General features: G+C 38.1%; 1 protein-coding gene across 1 annotated transcript in view; it reads right to left on the bottom strand.

Moving 5' to 3' along the window:
• Positions 1-333: 333 nt before the first annotated feature.
• LOC138851821 (four-domain proteases inhibitor-like) overlaps positions 334-21,672 on the bottom strand; it is a 35,162-nt gene continuing 13,823 nt past the window's right edge. Inside the window, exons 4-9 of the mRNA XM_070081303.1 lie at positions 17,179-17,331; positions 9,721-9,867; positions 8,641-8,793; positions 6,791-6,940; positions 2,195-2,347; positions 334-982 (exon numbers count right to left, since the gene is read on the bottom strand). Of these exons, the coding sequence (XP_069937404.1) occupies positions 981-982; positions 2,195-2,347; positions 6,791-6,940; positions 8,641-8,793; positions 9,721-9,867; positions 17,179-17,331 (758 nt within the window). The 3' untranslated portion in view covers positions 334-980. The remainder of the gene's footprint in view (positions 983-2,194; positions 2,348-6,790; positions 6,941-8,640; positions 8,794-9,720; positions 9,868-17,178; positions 17,332-21,672) is intronic.

Below are 21,672 nucleotides of genomic sequence, written 5' to 3'. Positions count from 1 at the left end.
ATTTAAAGAGAAAGGTAGTCTGCTTCAAAGGTGGAACTTCCAGCAAGGAGATCAGTGAGTTTAGAAATTTAGGAATTTAAATGAGCATCAATAAAGGTGAGGATCATTATATAAATTATTATGTTTATATTTTAATAAGTCAGAAAAAAATAAAAAGGAAGCTACGCGAGGCAATGAATTTAAAATTGTTAAGGAATTAAGGACGAATCCAATAGGTTTCTTCCATATATAGGCCAAAGCTTTAAGAAAAAAAAACTGGGTGTAGTTAAGACTAACTTTGGACAATTTACAGGAACCTGGTATTTGTATAGCTACAGTAAATAAGACATATGCAATACTAGAACATTTTATTTGGAAACAGTTCGCTCATTAGGAGCCTTATACAAGTACTGAGCGATTTATAATATATAAAAGAGTAAAAATGTATTTTGTAGGAGGCGCCTTGGCAAAGGTGTGTTGGTTAGGTCACCTGTCTGTGGTGTCCTGCCTAAATAAAAGCACGATGTGTCAGTGAGTCTGACTTCCAACAATTTTCAGATTTTTTGGACAACAGTGTTGAAGATAATGTCCAATGAAGTTACGGTTGAGTACTATCTCTTATGCAGATAAATCTCCTTGATCAAGTGTCTGGCCCTCTCTCTCTCACTTCATCAGATGACCATACGAGCTTCGGTGAACTACTCACCGTTGCCCTATATATCGTGGACGATATATAGAGTGGGCACAACAGATTAGTGAGTCACCACTTGAAGACACAGCAGATGAGTGAGTCACCACTTGAAGACAACAGATGAGTGAGTCACCACTTGAAGACACAACAGATGAGTGAGTCACCACATGAAGTCACAACAGATGAGTGAGTCACCACATGAAGACACATCAGATGAACGTAGCACCACATGACACAACAGAGGAGCGAAATACAACAGCGTTTTGGTCGCCTCGGTGAATCTCTCAGTAATATTCTTGACTCACAGATGCTCTGTGGAAAAAAAGGGTATACCCTAGTTATTTTCAAGATTTTTGACTTAATGAAAATTCTTAACATCGAATAATATCTCTGATAAATTTATGTAAATTAATTAATGATTTAAGTCGGACCGAAACATCGTCATTAGTTTCAGTCTCCCATGTGCGGGCTATATGTGTATTCTTTTAAAAAAAAGAAATAAACTACACGTAGGAGAAACTGGTAAACAAGGGGCATTAAGAGTGACAATAACATAGCATCAGGTAGTGATACAACAACCTTATAGCGAAATGTTTAGAGATATACTCATCATAATTATTTGATATCAAAATTATGTCTAGGATAGCAAAAATATAAACAAATGATTATTAAATACCAAAATTATATATATAAAAAACACTTCCACATTCTGCAAAGTTAGACTTAAGAACTAACTATGCTTACCTAACATCACGAATAAAAATTCTACTACACTTCCTTGTACTGCCATACAAGACACATCAGCCAGAGCCGAGACTTCAGTAGAACGATGAGGAAAGCGTCAAACATTTTAGTGTGTACAGCAGCTGCTACTGAGGCTTGCCCTCTAACAATGTTGACGTTATTTTTACACGGAGATTACCTTGAGGATTTGAATGAATTATGGCTATTCTGTGTGGCAGAATGAGAGGAAAATCATCCCGCGTGATGGATGTTGAGGTAAATATGGTTCTAAACTTACCTTTTTAAAGTTATATAAAACAGGAATTACGCACAATGCAGTAGTGTGTGTGTGTGTGTGTGTGTGTGTGTGTGTGTGTGTGTGTGTGTGTGTGTGTGTGTGTGTGTGTGTGTGTGTGTGTGTGTATTCACCTAGTTGTACTCACCTAGTTGAGGTTGCAGGGGTCGAGTCCAAGCTCCTGGCCCCGCCTCTTCACTGGTCGCTACTAGGTCACTCTCCCTGAACCATGAGCTTTATCGTACCTCTGCTTAAAGCTATGTATGGATCCTGACTCCACTACATCTCTTCCCAAACTATTCCACTTCCTGACTACTCTGTGGCTGAAGAAATACTGTGTGTGTGTGTGTGTGTGTGTGTGTGTGTGTGTGTGTGTGTGTGTGTGTGTGTGTGTGTGTGTGTGTGTGTGTGTGTGTGTGTGTGTGTGTATGCGCGCAAATGAAATTAAAAAAAAAAATATGCTCCAAATGGGAACTCTAAAAACAATCTCCAAGGTCAGAACTCACAACATGTGCCACTTTTGGTCACGCGTAGGTTCAGTTGAGGATTTTTGCAGACTTCTACTTGCAGTTTACAGGCGTTTACGTAGGTCTTCCCGTCCGTCCCACACACAGGGTCGTAACTCTCGCTACAGTTGTCCAGACACAGAGGCCTCGAACCTAAGAAGTACATAAATATATTGATGTATATTTGTCAGTATTAATTACCATCCAAATGTAATTTTGTGTGAAATTATTAAGTATAATTGAACCCAGTAATTTGAGGAGATTATGTTCCTTAAGGTGACATGAATAATAAAAAAAAAATAGGATAACAGGAAAATTGGACAATAGGATAATAGGAAAATTAGCTTTGTTTTTAATTAAAATATTGTAACATATGTCGAGATTAAAATAATCCGCTTAATACTAATAATCATTAGAAAGTATAAATATATTATAAAGAGTCGTATGGTTATTTTACAATTTACGAACCGCACACTAAGATACTGCCAAAGAACTCGGTTTGACTCCCTGTTTATTCATCTGCTTATTCAACGTTGTTTTGTGTGTGTGTATGCGTGTGTTCACAGACTATATAACTCTGAGGGGAACGAGAATAGAAGTGTGATAAAAGCTGTAGGTATGTGAGAGGAGATAGCAAGGCCACGCTTGGCGCGACTAGTGCAGCCATATCACAGAGGAGCTCGCTGTAAAATCATGCAGGAGAACCCTCGTAGTTGAATGGTACAGCGGTGGGTCTGCCGCTCACCTCCGCTACGGTTTAAACCCGTCCACTCTTCTCTAAGTTTAACTATTGTGAATCGTTCATTTTAGCTTATCTTGGGAATATATGCTTGATTAGCACTAGAGGTGGGAGAAGAGTGTACCCGCAGTGAGCACTAGAGATGGCACTTCCCTAGACGCTGTGCACTACACTGGCTTGTGAAGTAGCGAGGGGAGTTTCAGTGGTCATTCTGCTGAGGTAAGACAGGCATTTGTTTTATTTTGCTATCGGTGTGTTGCATTTTTTGTGTGTAAATGAATGGAATTGTGTGTGTTTGTGAAATTCTGTTTCAAGCTCGATGAAACGGTAGTGAAAGTCAAAATATGCTTCAGCAAACATTTGGCAATGAAGCAATGGGTCGGACACAGTACTGTGAATGGTTTTATCGATTCAAGTCTAGACGAACGTCATTTGGGGATGATGAACATTCTGGTCGTCCTTCAGTGTCAAAAAACAGGCAACAATATTGAAAAAGTGAGGAAAATTATTCACTAAAGTGGTCCTCAGGGTTTCAGGGACATTGTAAGTGCAATGGGAGTTTTTTTTTTTTTTTTTTTTTGGGGGGGGGAGGGGGGGGGAACATCTCAAAGCATTTTGACAATATTTGAACATGAGGCAAGTGGTTGCGATATTTGTGCCCCGCTTGTTAAATGAAGATCAGGACCACAAAAATCAAGTCGAAGATGACCCAGACATTCTTTCTAAGGTCATTACTGGCGACAGAACTTGGATATACAACTGCAACACGAAGATCATGCAACAGTCTTTACAATAGAAAAGCCCTGACTCATCCAGCCTAAAAGAAAGCACTCCAAGTCAAGAGCATGTTCATTTTTTTTTTTTTACGAAATGGGACTCGTTCATGAGGAATTTGCTCCAACATGGCAGACAATTAACCAAAGTTTTTACATCGAGGTTATGAGACGTTCAAGGTAAGACGTGAGAAGGAAGTGGCAAGCGTTGTGGGCGTTCAATAATTGGTTCATTCACCAATGAACAATGCCTCTGCTCACTCCACACCGTCTATAAAGCTTTTCCTGGCCAAAAACAGCATGGCGGTAGTACCCCCACCCTCCTTACTCCCCAGATCTAGCTCACTGACTTCTTTCTGTTCCCAAGAATAAAAATGGCACTCAAGGGGTGGCCTTTTAACGACGTAGAGGAGATTAAAACAGAATCGCAGGATACTCAAGACGTTGCTAGGAAAGAAGAGTTCCAGCAATGTTTTGAGAACTGGGAGATGCACTGGGAGCAGTGTATAGCCTCCCAAGTAGACTATTTCGAGGGAGACAACAGTAACTAGGTGATTAGGTAACCCTATATATACTTTTTTAGAGTCCTGGAACTTTTTGATAGCACCTGTATATATATAGTACATGGCCGATGGGTACACATATATAAATGGGTGTACGGGGTCTAAGGCGAGATTCTAACAAACAAATAGACCAGATTTATTGAACTAATTCTCATCATCCTGGAACACGTCCGAAAACCTCAAAAATTATCTGCAAAATTGTTTCAAAAGTTGAAAAAAAAATGATCTTCCAAATTCGACGATGGCACAACTATTCATTTTATGTGTTAAACAGAATGAAATTTTTATATTTGCTGAATCACATTGAAAATATTTGACCTGTTTCTGAATGGCTTCAGTATTTAACGGCTGTTACACCGTACAGTCAGGAAAGTAGCCATTAAGTTTAGTTTGTATTTAGGGAAATTCGTCCATATGCTGAGTTATCTTACAAAACTTTGAATTCCTGGAATCTGTGAGATAACTGAGGAATGTTTCTTCTGATCGGCATATTTTATTAAATAAATAGCAATATTTACATTCAATAATTAAAGGATGCCTCGTCTTATCGGCTTCAAAATATTTACAGTAAATCTTTCTATAAGAATAAAGACACTTATAAGTTTAGACTGATTGATGCAAATTTGAAATTTCAATGAAATTGTCAAAAATCTTGGAATCGTTGGTTTCAGAGTACTTACTGGAGAATACCTTTTCTGATAGGCTTCAAACTTTCAGTGTTGATGGGCTTCATTAAAAGTTTGCCTTTAACCATGACCCATGTAAATTTCAAATTGTGATTTTATTAAGCAAACTGGTTTCCATGCAAGAACCAAAAAAAAAAAAATACTCTTCTGGTAGGCTTCAAACTTTCAACACCGGTATATTCTACTTAGAAGCTCGACATTGTTTATGTAGAGTGCAGATGCTGTTATGCCACTCTGCAGTGCCACGTTCGAGTCGCCTGATATCACCTGATGTGAGGCCTGTAGTCGAGAAATTGTGCTCTCTCCATCTGCTCCTAGTCCTCGAAGCATTCCTCTCATCTCTGCCTGTTCGTTATTTGGACTTTGTTTCTGGTAAAGTATGATTTCGTTGGTGAGTCGAAACATACATCTTTTAACTCTGTTCACAGAACATTTTCCAAACTTTATGATTTTTGACGTTTGGTTGAGGTTGTGTCATACTGACACTAAGTCAACCCAGACCCCAAGCTAATGTTTCTGATCTATTTTGTGTGGCATCAATTCACCACTATAGTTGGGGATTTGGTTATGCTGAACTTAGATTCAGTATCAAGGGAGTTTTATGACTTTCATAGAGGTTCTGCTGATGGTCCCCAGTTAGGGTCGTTATTTTGTCTCATTCCTGACGCTGTGCGGCTGGTTGTTACATTATTGTTCGGCGAATTGTTCGTCATATTGTTCAAGCAAGCTGTTTTGATTGCCTGGTTGGTCAAGAAGATAGATTATTTGAAGACGTTTAGTCAGTCACTGTTGAAGTCTAACTCGAGTCTTGTCTTATTGAGACATAACGAACAACTTTGAGCACATACACACATTCTCACACACACGCTTGTATATACTAGTATTATTTTTAAACTTAATGTCAACGTACCAGACGGTACTTGAGTCGTACTGTTACGAAATGTACCTTCAGCACTATACTACTATATGTACAATTTAACATTTCACTACAAGAGAGGTGTAGGAGCTTATGTCCTGAATCATATCAAACTTCTTTACTTTGATTTTGTCCACCTAGACAACTTTGTTAATAAACATATTAATTATTAGTTCGTTAGTTAGTATCCTATCAGTTGCAGTCCTATAGTACTATTAAAATTTATCATAATTTTAAAGGATAACTGACCCAAAATACCTTCTAGTATTCTCTAGAGGTGTTTATACATTATAAACATCGCATTTTGTAATATTTGATAATTATCTAAGGTTAAATCTATATAATGTACTTTTATGTGTCTATAAAATCTATTGTTCTGAAGGTCATTATTAAAAAAATAAAATCTACCTAATATGCGCGGGTCAGTCTTACCTAAAGAAAAGTTTGAACTGGTTTTAGCTTGGATTTGTTTTTCTTATGGGAGAAATTTATAAAATTGAAATATACTGCTTTTCACACGATAATTCCTGAGTGTTGCATCCTATAAGCTTCAACCCTATCATGTTGAAAGCTTCGTAATGCAACTTCTGAATGGCTTCAAACTTTAAGTTCCGGTGAAATATGGGTTATTGATCTCTTCGAAAATTTTGAATTAGAGTTGAGTTGTTTATTTCTTAATTTACCATTTTTTAAAGGGATGTTAATTTCCACATGATGACTTGTGAAGGCCTCTTCTGATATAATACAAATTTCCAACGCTAATATTTAACTTTATTCCACACTTATGCCGCACTCTGCACTATTCCAATCGAATGCATTTGGGAACTGAGGTTATGCAATACAGGGCTACCTCTCTCGGACCACACAGCGACCGACATACATCCAGTTAATTAAGATGATGAAAAGCCTCAATACTCACGACAAGGACCACTGTAGAATGTCTTCAGCTGTGGCCTCCTGTTACAAGCAAGGCGGCGCACCTCGCAGTCGCTGTGGTAAGTGACGTTGTCAGTGCCGCAGACTGGCTGGGGCAGCTTCAAGCAGAAGCTGGGACACTTGCCCGTACTGGCTGCAATGTTATGATTGTTATTTTGATTCTAATATGAAAGCATTAAAACTCTAGGGGGTCATTAAGTATCTGGTGATTGGGAGGTAATCAGATTAGATCAAAGTAAAAGGCATGCAGTTCAGTTTCCTTGAATCAAGAGCCCGTAGCCAGCATCAAGGTGCCCTCGATGAAAGGGATTATCAGTATACATTTGGTCTAACATTTTGAAATTAACAAAAGTCTAAATTAAATACTATGACTAATTACATATGTATAATAATTTATAGCGTAAATTTAAATAACATGAAACAAAAAGCATCATAAATTGTATTAAATAATTATGTTTATGTTAATGAAATTAAACCGGATGTGGAAGCAGTGAGCGATACAAAGGTGAAGACAATGGGAGAGTTTAAATGGGAAGAGAAAATAGTGGACGAACATTCAAGGAAAGAAAAAGAGAAATAAATGCGCGATTTAAAACATGAATGGGATGCGAGGAGAAGTTAATAGAACTAATTTACTCGGTGGTAAGAGAAGTGCAGACACGAGAAAAGGACTGAGGTAAGAGTGTGGATGTGAGAGTGAGGAGTTGAGACGATGGGAGTGAATGTTGCTGTTCTGAGAGTCAAGTGAAACGTGGTGTATGCACACTTCTGACAAGAAAGCAAATAAATGAATAATTTTGGTGAGAAACAATATTCACAAACACGTACACACACACACACAGGCTTGGTTATACTTTTGGCAGTTTGGGAGACACACAGATGATGATCAAACTAAATAAATTATGTGATCAGGCATATGGTCACTCTCTTGAACACTATGTGCTTAATTGTCCACTTATTGAGGAATACAGAGACAGACAGTATAATAACCTATGTGACATGTCAAGATATCTTATTATGAAAATAAGATACCAGATATATATAGTTTTGACTATTAGGTACACCTGTACAGGCTTGCTCATTATTGAGAATGTCTATTCAGCCAGTTACGCAGTAGCACCTCATTGCCTAAAAGGATGCAGACATCGGCACGAGGTTCAGTTGTTGCTCAGATCGATTATTAGAATGTGAAACAAATGTGATCTAAGTGACTTTGACCGTAGTATGATTGTTGGTGCCTAACAGGATGACTTGAGTGTCAGAAACTGCTGATCTGTGATTTTTACGCACAACAATCAGAGTTTATAGAGAATGGTATGAAAAACCCCAAATATCCAGTGAACAGTAGTTCTGTGGGTCAAAGCTCTTTGAAAAAGAGGTTAGAGGAAAATGGCCAGACTGGTGGAGGATGACAAGGTGACAGTAACTCAAATAACAACTTATTACATCACTGGTATGCAAAAAAGCATCTCTGAATGTACAACAAGTTGAGTCTTGAAGTGGATGGGCCTCTGCAGCAGAAGCCCACACTGACTCCCATTCAGGAAACTGAGGCTACAATGAGCACAGACTAACTAAAACTGGACAGTTGAAGATTTGAAAAAAAAAATCGCCTGATCTGACGAATAGTAATTTCTTTTGCGGGATGCAGATGGTAGGGTCAGAATTTGATGTAAGCTTTTGAGATATGCTGGAAAGGAAGATTCGCAGCATGAATGTGCGGGTGCATAAGCTGCAGCAACTGTGTGATGTCATCATGTCAACATGGATCCGGTTCTCTAAGGAATGTTTCCAACACTTCATTGAATATATGCAAAGAAGATCAGAACTCACGACAATTGCCCTCAGCGGCAAGGCGAAGGTTCAGCCCAGGATTAGCGCAAGCCTCTAATTCCAAGAAGCAAAGATTGTGGTAGGTCTTCCCGTCCGTCCCACACACTGGGTCGAACTGTTCAGGGCAAGAGGTACGACATGGAGTGACTGACCCTGGGGAGAAGAAGAGAGACACTTGTTAGTGTTTACACGATACGTTCGTCTTTTGTTCCTTCTAGAAAATTGTCTGCTGTTTATCGAAATTAGATTTCATAATAAAGACAAGCATGAAAACATATATTCATTACAATCGCAAAAAGGCGATCTCAGCAATGTAAAGCGAGACCCATACACATTATATATATATATATATATATATATATATATATATATATATATATATATATATATATATATATATATATATATAACAACACTGCGACTAGTCAAGGAATCGAACTCGTGCTGTTTTAGCCTGCCTCATGGTGGGGGAAAACTCATGACGCCTTAATCTACGGTACCACGCAATCAAAAGTATTGTGTAGTCCCCTGGATTAAGGCGTCATTAGTTTTCGCCCACCATGAGGCAGGCCAAAGCAGCATGGGTTCGACTCCTTGACTAGTCGCAGTGTTGTTATTGATTAATACCACTTGTTCGTGGGTACAATAATTTATATATATATATATATATATATATATATATATATATATATATATATATATATATATATATATATATATATATATATATATATATATATGCGTGTGTGTGTATGTGTATGTGTGTGTGTATGTGTGTGTGTATGTGTGTGTATGTGTGTGTGTGTATATGTGTGTGTGTGTATGTGTCTGTGCATGTGTGTGTGTATGTATTTATGTATGTGTGTGTGCGTGTGTGTGTGTGTATGCATATGTATATGTGTATGTATATATATGTATGTATATACATACTCGCGACAATACTCATGGTGCAACATGAAGACACACCCAAGACATACGGTAGAAACAGAAATATACATCAAATATTTTTTTTGTTCAAAGTACTCAAATAAAATCATTTATTACTAAAGAAGCAAGACTAGAACCTGTGATAATACTCACTACAAGAACCGCTGTACAGCGTCTTCAGCAGTTTGTTGTTACAAGCAACTCTACGTAGCTCGCAGTCACTTCTGTATGTTACGTTGTCACTGCCACACACTGGCTGGTACAGCTGGAGACACAAGCTGGGGCACTTACCCGTACTCGCTGCAATATTATGATAATTATTTTCATGGGGAAGTACAAAAACCGTGAGGGTCATTCAGCAGTTGGCAATTGGAAAGTAATCATATTTTATCCAAGAAAAAGGAGGATGGCTTCAGTTCCTTGAATCAAGAACCCTCTGAAGGTTAATATTACGAGAGTTTATTACAGACTGACGCTGTAAAATATAAGAAAGCCTGACAACAATGAATAATACCATAATATGAATGTATAAATAATTCAAAGTACATCATAATAAATTATTTGAAAAACAAAAGCATCATTTGTTGCCTAATATAATCATATTTATATGAATAAAATTATGCTGGATATCGTATCAACGAGCGATACGAAGTGATTTTACTGGGACACTCCTAAATTTCATGGACGTCCCATTCGCTCTGTAGACCTCGCCCTGTGCAGTCGCAGTGGCTCTTACTCTAATCATTACAGTCTCCCTAGAATCCCCGTTGGGAGCTGAACCTCTACCTGTCTCCACGTGACTCTGCTCTTCCACGATGTCTCATCGTGTGAAGATAAAACCCAAAAGCTCTGTCGTAAACGATACCTCGAAGCTTACACTTGGGGCAGCCCTAAAAAGCTGGCTGCAGGTCATGTTCTCGGGAATTGCATCACTGAAAGAAGCCTTCCTCGTCAGCTTCATTGATGATGAGGAGGCTAAAAAAGTTCTTACCCCAAATGCGATGAAGATCCTTGATGAACGTGGCTTTGTTATCTCAACCGATCCCCCTACTTGAAGACTAAAAGATCAGTGTTCTTGAAAAGTCTCGACATGATCATAACGGCCCTGTCCACCGAAGAACTCAAGTCTTTCACTGAGGAGCAGAATGATTGGGCCACGACAGAAAGTGTCACTAAGATATCCAACGCCTTATCAATGCTTAAAGTTACGTTTCTGGACACCACTATGGCCGCCAGAGCCCTACATCAACCCTCGACATATTGAACCCGAACGATTCAAACATATATCTCCTCGTTGGACTTACTGCTCTTATAACCACTCCATCACCGACTGCCAGGTTAAGGACAAGAAGATCTGTTCCACTTGTGGGAAAGACGGACATGACTATCAATTCTGCACCGCACCTCCACTACTCCACTACTGTTCATACTTGCATCAACTACAAGAGCGACCGTCACACACAGGCAGCTAAATGTCCCGCCCGTAAGGAGATCTTATCTAAGAAGATTAAGGAAGACATTAAGAAGACGACCACCAATTCCCTAACTTATGCTGCTATAACAACGCTCCAGACGGACACTACGAAGATCCTGCAAGCCACTCGACAGACTCCACCAACCACCACCTCCTTTTCTCCACTAACAGACGGTGTTTCCACACAAATTTACTACTGCATGTTGTTTGCTCACATGCAAACCGTAGCTGACTCTAGATCCATCAACAAGACCATTAATGAACTCTTTTCAATGAACAACATGCCGGCCTTCAAATTCCCAGAATGTCCTCCTTCAGAGGATATTCTGAAGTTCATACCAAAAATCGTCAGCTTCACAGCACCGGATAACAAGCAAGACTTGATTTTTGAAGAAGACAGCTGTACGACTCCAGAACCCACCAATGAGAGGACACCAGTTATTCCCATCAATGAGGAGCCACCATCGACTTCCACCACCACTTCTACTACTGGCGAATCAGCTTCTCTTCCACTGCAACTACCAAAAACCAAGAGAGCCAAGACACAACCACCTGACACTTCACCTCAAGATGTCCCAATACCTGAAGAAATGGAAGAAGAAACAAATTTTACAACAACTGAACCTGTCACTTTATAAATAAGTAATCCACTCAGCCAACCGTTGCATGCAACTCAAGCAGTCTATAACAAGCACCATGAACTATCAAGTACACTGTTGCTTCTGGTTGCGAACATCACACTGAAATCGCCCTAACTGAAAACCTAGAAACCGACTTCAATCACCTGGTCAAAATTACCTTATTGTCAAAATCTGCATTCAAAAGACTTCAAAATGGTTCCAAGACTGGAATAAGGAACTAATATGGACACAGCTATGAAGAGATATCGTCTTCGTACCAATAACGACAAAATTGCCACCTCTCTATAAACATAACGACCAATCACATCGAAGTCTTGCCTTCCTCTCCATCCCGCCTCCCGCCGATCTCCAGCCACCAACCACCTTCCACCGTTTTCAAGATTTAGTCTGCACAGCTTGCCTCTCGTGAATTCAACATCGCCAACGACTCCTGACTCTCCAATCTATCCCACGAGCGCCTAGCTGCTGGATTAAGCCCTGGCACTTTTTCTACAACTAAAGACAGTCCTTTCCAACGCTATTCGCCTGCCCCGCCTTCGCAGCTCGCCCCATTGGGGTCTTACCTAAACTTTTTTGATCTTGATGGACATTCGTTTTACCCAAATATTGCTCATGTCTCCAATCCTATGTGAGGTGAAACGATTCACTTGTTTTATTTCCTAATATCATATAATTCCATTGTAATGTAATACTTATATACATGTTTAATATATATATATATATATATATATATATATATATATATATATATATATATATATATATATATATATATATATATATATATATATATATCAACACACCGGCCGTATCCCACCGAGGCAGGGTGGCCCAAAAGGAAAAAACGAAAGTTTCTCCTTTTACATTTAGTAATATATACAGGAGAAGGGGGTTACTAGCCCCTTGCTCCCGGCATTTTAGTCGCCTCTTACAACACGCAAGGCTTACGGAGGAAGAATTCTGTTCCACTTCCCCATGGAGATAAGAGGAAATAAACAAGAACAAGAACTAGAAAGAAAATAGAAGAAAACCCAGAGGGGGGTGTATATATATATATATATATATATATATATATATATATATATATATATATATATATATATATATATATGCTTGTACATGTATGTGTAGTGTGACCTAAGTGTAAGTAGAATAGCAAGACGTACCTGAAATCTTGCATGTTTATGAGACAGGTAAAAAAAAGGACACCAGCAACCCTACCATCACGTAAAACAATTACACGCTTTCGTTTTACACTCGCCTGGCAGGACAGTAGTACCTCCCTGGGCGGTTGCTTTCTACCAACCTACTACCTATAATATATATATATATATATATATATATATATATATATATATATATATATATATATATATATATATATATATCTAGGCTTTTCTCCTTTTTCTAAATAGCTCTTGTTCTTTTTTATTTCTTCTATTGTCCATGGGGAAGTGGAAAAGAATCTTACCTCCGTAAGCCATGCGTGTCGTATGAGGCTACTAAAATGCCGGGAGCGATGGGCTAGTAACTCCTTCTCCTGTAGACATTTACTAAAAGAGAAGAAGAAAAACTTTATAAAACTGGGATGCTTGAATGTGCGTGGATGTAGTGCAGATGACAAGAAACAGATGATTGCTGATGTTATGAATGAAAAGAAGTTGGATGTCCTGGCCCTAAGTGAAACAAAGCTGAAGGGGGAAGGGGAGTTTCGGTGGGGGGAAATAAATGGGATTAAATCTGCAGTATCTGAGAGAGTTAGAGCTAAGGAAGGGGTAGCAGTAATGTTGAAGGATCAGTTATGAAAGGAGAAAAGAGAATATGAATGTGTAAATTCAAGGATTATGTGGATTAAAGTAAAGGTTGGATGCGAAAAGTGGGTCATAATAAGCGTGTATGCACCTGGAGAAGAGAGGAATGTAGAGGAGAGAGAGAGATTTTGGGAGATGTTAAGTGAATGTATAGGAACCTTTGAACCAAGTGAGAGAGTAATTGTGGTAGGGGACTTGAATGCTAAAGTAGGAGAAACTTTTAGAGAGGGTGTGGTAGGTAAGTTTGGGGTGCCAGGTGTAAATGATAATGGGAGCCCTTTGATTGAACTTTGTATAGAAAGGGGTTTAGTTATAGGTAATACATATTTTAAGAAAAAGAGGATAAATAAGTATACAAGATATGATGTAGGGCGAAATGACAGTAGTTTGTTGGATTATGTATTGGTAGATAAAAGACTGTTGAGTAGACTTCAGGATGTACATGTTTATAGAGGGGTCACAGATATATCAGATCACTTTTTAGTTGTAGCTACACTGAGAGTAAAAGGTAGATGGGATACAAGGAGAATTGAAGCATCAGGGAAGAGAGAGGTGAAGGTTTATAAACTAAAAGAGGAGGCAGTTAGGGTAAGATATAAACAGCTATTGGACGATAGATGGGCTAATGAGAGCATAGGCAATGGGGTCGAAGAGGTATGGGCTAAGTTTAAAAATGTAGTGTTAGAGTGTTAAGCAGAAGTTTGTGGTTACAGGAAAGTGGGTGCGGGAGGGAAGAGGAGCGATTGGTGGAATGATGTAAAGAGAGTAGTAAGAGAGAAAAAGTTAGCCTATGAGAAGTTTTTACAAAGTAGAAGTGATGCAAGGAGGGAAGAGTCTATGGAGAAAAAGAGAGAGGTTAAGAGAGTGGTGAAGCAATGTAAAAAGAGAGCAAATGAGAGAGTGGGTGAGATGTTATCAACAAATTTTGTTGAAAATAAGAAAAAGTTTTGGAGTGAGATTAACAAGTTAAGAAAGCCTAGAGAACATATGGATTTGTCCATTAAAAATAGGAGAGGAGAGTTATTAAATGGAGAGTTAGAGGTATTGGGAAGATGGAGGGAATATTTTGAGGAATTGTAAAATGTTGATGAAGATAGGGAAGCTGTGATTTCGTGTATAGGGCAAGGAGGAATAACATCTTGTAGGAGTGAGGAAGAGCCAGTTGTGAGTGTGGGGGAAGTTCGTGAGGCAGTAGGTAAAATGAAAGGGGGTAAGGCAGCCGGGATTGATGGGATAAAGATAGAAATGTTAAAAGCTGGTGGGGATATAGTTTTGGAGTGGTTGGTGCAATTATTTAATAAATGTATGGAAGAGGGTAAAGTACCTAGGGACTGGCAGAGAGCATGCATAGTTCCTTTGTATAAAGGCAAAGGGGACAAAAGAGAGTGCAAAAATTATAGGGGATAAGTCTGTTGAGTATACCTGGTAAAGTGTATGGTAGAGTTATTATTGAAAGAATTAAGAGTAAGACGGAGAATAGGATACCAGATGAACAAGGAGGCTTTAGGAAAGGTAGGGGGTGTGTGGACCAGGTGTTTACAGTGAAACATATAAGTGATCAGTATTTAGATAAGGCTAAAGAGCTTTTTGTGGCATTTATGGATTTGGAAAGCAGTTAAGAGTTTTTTCGAGGATAGTGAGGCTCAAGTTAGAGTATGTAGGAAAGAGAGATTATTTCCCAGTAAAAGTAGGCCTTAGACAAGGATGTGTGATGTCCCGTGGTTGTTTAATATATTTATAGATGGGGTTGTAAGATAAGTAAATGCGAGGGTCTTGGCAAGAGGCGTGGAGTTAAAGATAAAGAATCACACAAAGTGGGAGTTGTCACAGTTGTTCTTTGCTGATGACACTGTGCTCTTGGGAGATTCTGAAGAGAAGTTGCAGAGGTTGGTGGATGAATTTGGTAGGGTATGCAAAAGAAGAAAATTAAAAGTGAATACAGGAAAGATTAAGGTTATGAGTATAACAAAAAGATTAGGTGATGATAGATTGGATATCAGATTGGAGAGAGAGAGTATGGAGGAGGTGAATGTATTCAGATAATTGGGAGTGGACGTGTCAGCGGATAGGTCTATGAAAGATGAGGTGAATCATAGAATTGATGAGGGGAAAAGGGTGAGCGGTGCAATTAGGAGTCTGTGGAGACAAAGAACTTTGTCCTTGGAGGCAAAGAGGGGAATGTATAAGAGTATAGTTTTACCAACGCTCTTATATGGGTGTGAAGCGTAGGTGATGAATGTTGCAGCGAGGAGAAGGCTGGAGGCAGTGGAGATGTCATGTCTGAGGGCAATGTGTGGTGTGAATATAATGCAGAGAATTCGTAGTTTGGAAGTTAGGAGGAGGTGCGGGATTACCAAAACTTGTCCAGAGGGCTGAGGAAGGGTTGTTGAGGTGGTTCGGACATGTAGAGAGAATGGAGTGAAACAGATTGACTTCAAGAGCGTATCAGTCTGTAGTGGAAGGAAGGCGGGGTAGGGGTCGGCCTAGGAAATGTTGGAGGGAGGGGGTAAAGGAGATTTTTGTGTGCGAGGGGCTTGGACTTCCAGCAGGCATGCGTGAGCGTGTTTGGTAGGAGTGAATGGAGACAAATGGTTTTTAATACTTGATGTGCTGTTGGAGTGTGAGCAAAGTAACATTTATGAAGGGATTCAGGGAAACCGGCAGGCCGGACTGAGTCCTGGAGACGGGAAGTACAGTGCCTGCACTCTGAAGGAGGGGTGTTAATGTTGCAGTTTAAAAACTGAAGTGTAAAGCACCCTTCTGGCAAGACAGTGATGGAGTGAATGATGGTGATTTTTTTTCTTTTTCGGGCCACCCTGCCTTGGTGGGAATCGGCCAGTGTGTTAATTAAAAAAATAATAAAAATACATGATATATATATATATATATATATATATATATATATATATATATATATATATATATATATATATATATATATTTTGTATATATATATATATATATATATATATATATATATATATATATATATATTTGTATATATATATATATATATATATATATATATATATATATATATATATATATATATTTGTATATATATATATATATATATATATATATATATATATATATATATATATATATATATATATATATATATATGTTGTGCCGAACATGTAAAACTGGTCAATTAGCAAGAACTCATTTAAAATTAAGTCCTTTCTAAAAAATTTTCTTATACGTTTAAAGATATATTTTTTTCATTAATGTAATGTAAAAAAATTTAATTTTGCTCCAAAAGAATCTTAGAAAACTTACCTAACATTATTATAACAAGAACAATTTATTTTAGCCTAACCCAACTAAATATATTTTAGATTTGTTTACAATAATTTAATACTAAACAAACACAGTGAAATATATTTTTTTCGTTAGGTTCAGAATGATTTTTGTGAAATTATTAAATACACAAATTCTCGCTTGTCCTATATGGCAAGTTGAACGTTGCTATTTAAGCCAAGATCGCAAGTTCTGCCTATTCGGCACGACATATATATATATATATATATATATATATATATATATATATATATATATATATATATATATATATATATATATATATATATATATACATATATATATGTAAGTATATATTTATTTCATTTACACACACTTGTATGTCAAAGATGGAGATGAAAACACAAAGATCAGAACTTACGACAGTTGCCCTTAACTACGCGGAACACGAAAAGCTGAGGGTTGTTGCAAGCATCAACTTCCAGGAAGCAAAGATTGTGGTAAGTCTTCCCGTTCGTCCCACACACTGGGTCAAGCTCTTCAGGGCAAGAGGTACGACATGGCGGCACAGTCCCTAGAAGAAGAGAAATGTATGTCGCTCTGTTAAGGATATACAGCCCTCAGGGAAGGTTCCTTGACGCTGCTGAGGGGCTCTTGACCTTGGGAATTGGATCTGTGCTCCAGTTCCCCAAATTAAGCCTGAATACCTTCCACATCTTCCCAACAGGCGCTGTATAATCCTAAGGGTTTAGCGCTTCCCCCTTTATAATAATAATAATAATAATAATAATAATAATAATAATAATAATAATAATAATAATAGTGACGATTTCGTGAGTCAGTCATATATAAATTTGAAAATAAAAGCTAATTTTATGTATATATAAAAGGGTGACCCAAAACGAAAATCCCCAAAAAGAAAATACTTTCATCATTCAACACTTTCACCACACTCACACATAATCACTGTTTTTGCAGAGGTGCTCAGAATACAACAGTTTAGAAGCATATACGTATAAAGATACACAACATATCCCTCCAAACTGCCAATATCCCAAACCCCTCCTTTAAAGTGCAGGCATTGTACTTCCCATTTCCAGGACTCAAGTCCGACTATATAAAAATAACCTGGTTTCCCGAATCCCTTCACTAAATTTTACCTTGCTCACACTCCAATAGCTCGTCAGGTCCAAATTACCATTCGTCTCCATTCACTCCTATCTAACACGCTCACGCATGCTTGCTGGAAGTCCAAGCCCCTCGCCCACAAAACCTCCTTTACCCCCTCCCTCCAACCTTTTTGAGGACGACCCCAACCCTGCCTTCCTTCCCCTACAGATTTATACGCTCTCCATGTCATTCTACTTTGATCCATTCTCTCTAAATGACCAAATCACCTCAACAACCCCTCTTCAGCCCTTTGACTAATACTTTTATTAACTCCACACCTTCTCCTAATTTCCACACTCCGAATTCTCTGTATAATATTTACACCACACATTGCCCTTACACAGGACATCTCCACCACCTCCAACCGCCTCCTCGCTGCAGGATTCACAACCCAAGCTGCACACCCACTTCTTTGCCTCCATAGATAATGTTTTATACCTCCACAAATACCTCAATGCACTACTCAAATTTTTTCCTCATCAATTCTATGGTTAACCTCATCCTTCATACATCCATCCGCTGACACGTCAACTCCCAAATATCTGAAAACATTCACTTCTTCCATACTCCTCCTCTCCAATTTGAGATCCAATTTTTCTTTATCTAAATCATTTGATACCCTCATCACCTTGCTCTTTTCTATGTTCACTTTCAACTTTCTGCCTTTACACACACTCCCAAACTCGTCCACTATGCAACTTTTCTTTAGAATCTCCCATATGCACAGTATCATCAGCAAACAGTAACTGTGTCAATATATATATATATGCAAAACAACCACTCTGAAAAAATAGAGAAATTCCAAGCGCTTTCCTGACTACTCACATTATCAAGGAACTATGAAAGTAAAGCATCCAAGGAAGCTATATAAGCTATATAAGGTGTTTAACCGTTGTGGGATCTGATAGTGAGGTGTTGGCCAGACCCCTTATATAGCTTCCTTGTATGCTTTACTTTCATAGTTCCTTGATAATGTGAGTAGTCACGAAAGCACTTGGAATTTCTCTATTTTTTCAGAGTGGTTGTTTTGCATATTCCGAAATCACTTGTTTACTGTGATCTTATTGCATATATATATATATATATATATATATATATATATATATATATATATATATATATATATATATATATATATATATATATATATATGTCGTGCCGAATATGTAAAACTGGTCAATTAGCAAGAACTCATTTAAAATTAAGTCCTTTCTAAAATTTTCTCTTATACGTTTAAAGATATATTTTTTTCATTAATGTTAATGTAAAAAATTTTAATTTTGCTCCAAAAGAATCTTAGAAAACTTACCTAACCTTATTATAACAAGAACAATTTATTTTAGCCTAACCCAACTGTATATATTTTAGATTTGTTTACAATAATTTAATACTAAACAAACACAGTGAAATATTTTTTTCGTTAGGTTCAGAATGATTTTGGCGAAATTATTCCATACACAAATTTTCGCTTGTCCTATATGGCAAGATGAGTGTTGCTATTTAAGCCAAGATGGCAAGTTCTGCCTATTCGGCACGACATATATATATGTATATATATATATATATATATATGTCGTGCCGAATAGGCAGAACTTGCGATCTTGGCTTAAATAGCAACGCTCATCTTGCCATATAGGACAAGTGAAAATTTGTGTATGCAATAATTTCGCCAAAATCATTCTGAACCTAACGAAAAAAATATATTTCACTGTGTTTGTTTAGTATTAAATTATTGTAAACAAATCTAAAATATATTTAGTTGGGTTAGGCTAAAATAAATTATTCTTGTTATAATAAGGTTAGGTAAGTTTTCTAAGTTCCTTTTGGTGCAAAATTATAATTTTTTACATCAACATTAATGAAAAAAATATATCTTTAAACGTACAAGAGAAAATTTTAGAAAAGACTTAATTTTAAATGAGTTCTTGCTAATTGACCAGTTTTACATATTCGGCACGACATATATATATATATATATATATATATATATATATATATATAGATATATATAGATATATATATATATATATATATATATATATATATATATATATATAGATATATATATATATATACATATATATACATTATATATATATATATATATATATATATATATACATATATATACATATATATATATATATATATATATATATATGTGTGTGTGTGTTTGTGTGTCTGTGTGTGTACTCACCTATTTGTACTCACCTATTTGTGGTTGCAGGGGTCGAGTCACAGCTCCTGGCCCCGCCTCTTCGCTGATTGCTACTAGGTCCTCTCTCTCCCTGCCCCATGAGCTCTTTCATACCTCGCCTTAAAACTATGTATGGTTCCTGCCTCCACCACATCACTTTCTAGGCTATTCCATGGCCTGACTACTCTATGACTGAAGAAATACTTCCTAACATCCCTTTGATTCATCTGAGTCTTCAACTTCCAACTGTGACCTCTTGTGTCTGTGTCCCTTCTCTGGAACATCCCGTCTTTGTCCACCTCGTCTATTCCGCGCAGTATTTTATATGTCGTTATCATGTCTCCCCTGACCCTCCTGGCCTCCAGTGTCGTCAGGCCGATTTCCCTCAACCTTTCTTCATAGGACAATCCCCGTAGCTCTGGGACTAGTCTTGTTGCAAACCTTTGCACTTTCTCTAATTTCTTGACGTGCTTGACTAGGTGTGGATTCCAAACTGGTGCTGCATACTCCAGTGTGGGCCTGACGTAGATGGTGTACAGAGTCTTAAACGAATCCTTACTGAGGTATCGGAACGCTATCCGTAGGTTTGCCAGGCGCCCGTATGCTGCAGCAGTTATCTGATTGATGTGCGCCTCAGGAGATATGCTCAGTGTTATACTCACCCCCAGACCTTTTTCCTTGAGTGAGGTTTGCAGTCTTTGGCCATCTAAACTATATTGTGTCTGCGGTCTTCTTTGCCCTTCCCCAATCTTCATGACTTTGCATTTGGCAGGGTTAAATTCAAGGAGCCAGTTGCTGGACCAGGCTTGTAGCCTGTCCAGATCTCTTTGTAGTCCTGCCTGATCCTCGTCCGATTCGATTCTTCTCATTAACTTCACATCGTCTGCAAACAAGGACACTTCTGAGTCTATCCCTTCCGTTATGTCGTTCACGTATACCAAGAACAGCACAGGTCCTAGGACTGACCCCTGTGGAACCCCACTTGTCACAGGCGCCCACTCTGACACCTCGTCGCGTACCATGACTCGTTGTTGCCTCCCTGTCAGATATTCTCTGATCCATTGCAGTGCCTTTCCTGTTATGTGTGCCTGGTCCTCTAGCTTTTGCAGTAACCTCTTGTGAGGAACTGTGTCGAAAGCCTTCTTGCAGTCCAAAAATACGCAGTCGATCCACCCCTCTCTCTCTTGTCTTACTTCTGTCACCTTGTCATAAAACTCTAGTAGGTTTGTGACACAGGATTTTCCTTCCCTGAAACCGTGCTGGTTGTCAATTATACACTTGTTTCTTTCCAGGTGCCCCACCACTCTCCTCCTGATGATCTTCTCCATGACCTTGCATACTATACACGTTAGTGATACAGGTCTGTAGTTTAGTGCCTCATGTCTGTCTCCCTTTTTAAAAATTGGGACTACATTTGCCATTTTCCATACCTCAGGGAGTTGCCCAGTTTCAAATGATGTGTTGAAAATCTTTGTTAATGGCTCACACAATATCTCTGCTCCCTCTTTAAGGACCCATGGAGAGATGTTGTCTGGTCCCACCGCCTTT

Source organism: Cherax quadricarinatus, unplaced genomic scaffold (assembly GCF_038502225.1).
Source record: "Cherax quadricarinatus isolate ZL_2023a unplaced genomic scaffold, ASM3850222v1 Contig2280, whole genome shotgun sequence".
Taxonomy (NCBI): domain Eukaryota; kingdom Metazoa; phylum Arthropoda; class Malacostraca; order Decapoda; family Parastacidae; genus Cherax; species Cherax quadricarinatus.
This window is presented reverse-complemented; position numbering and strand designations above follow the sequence as displayed.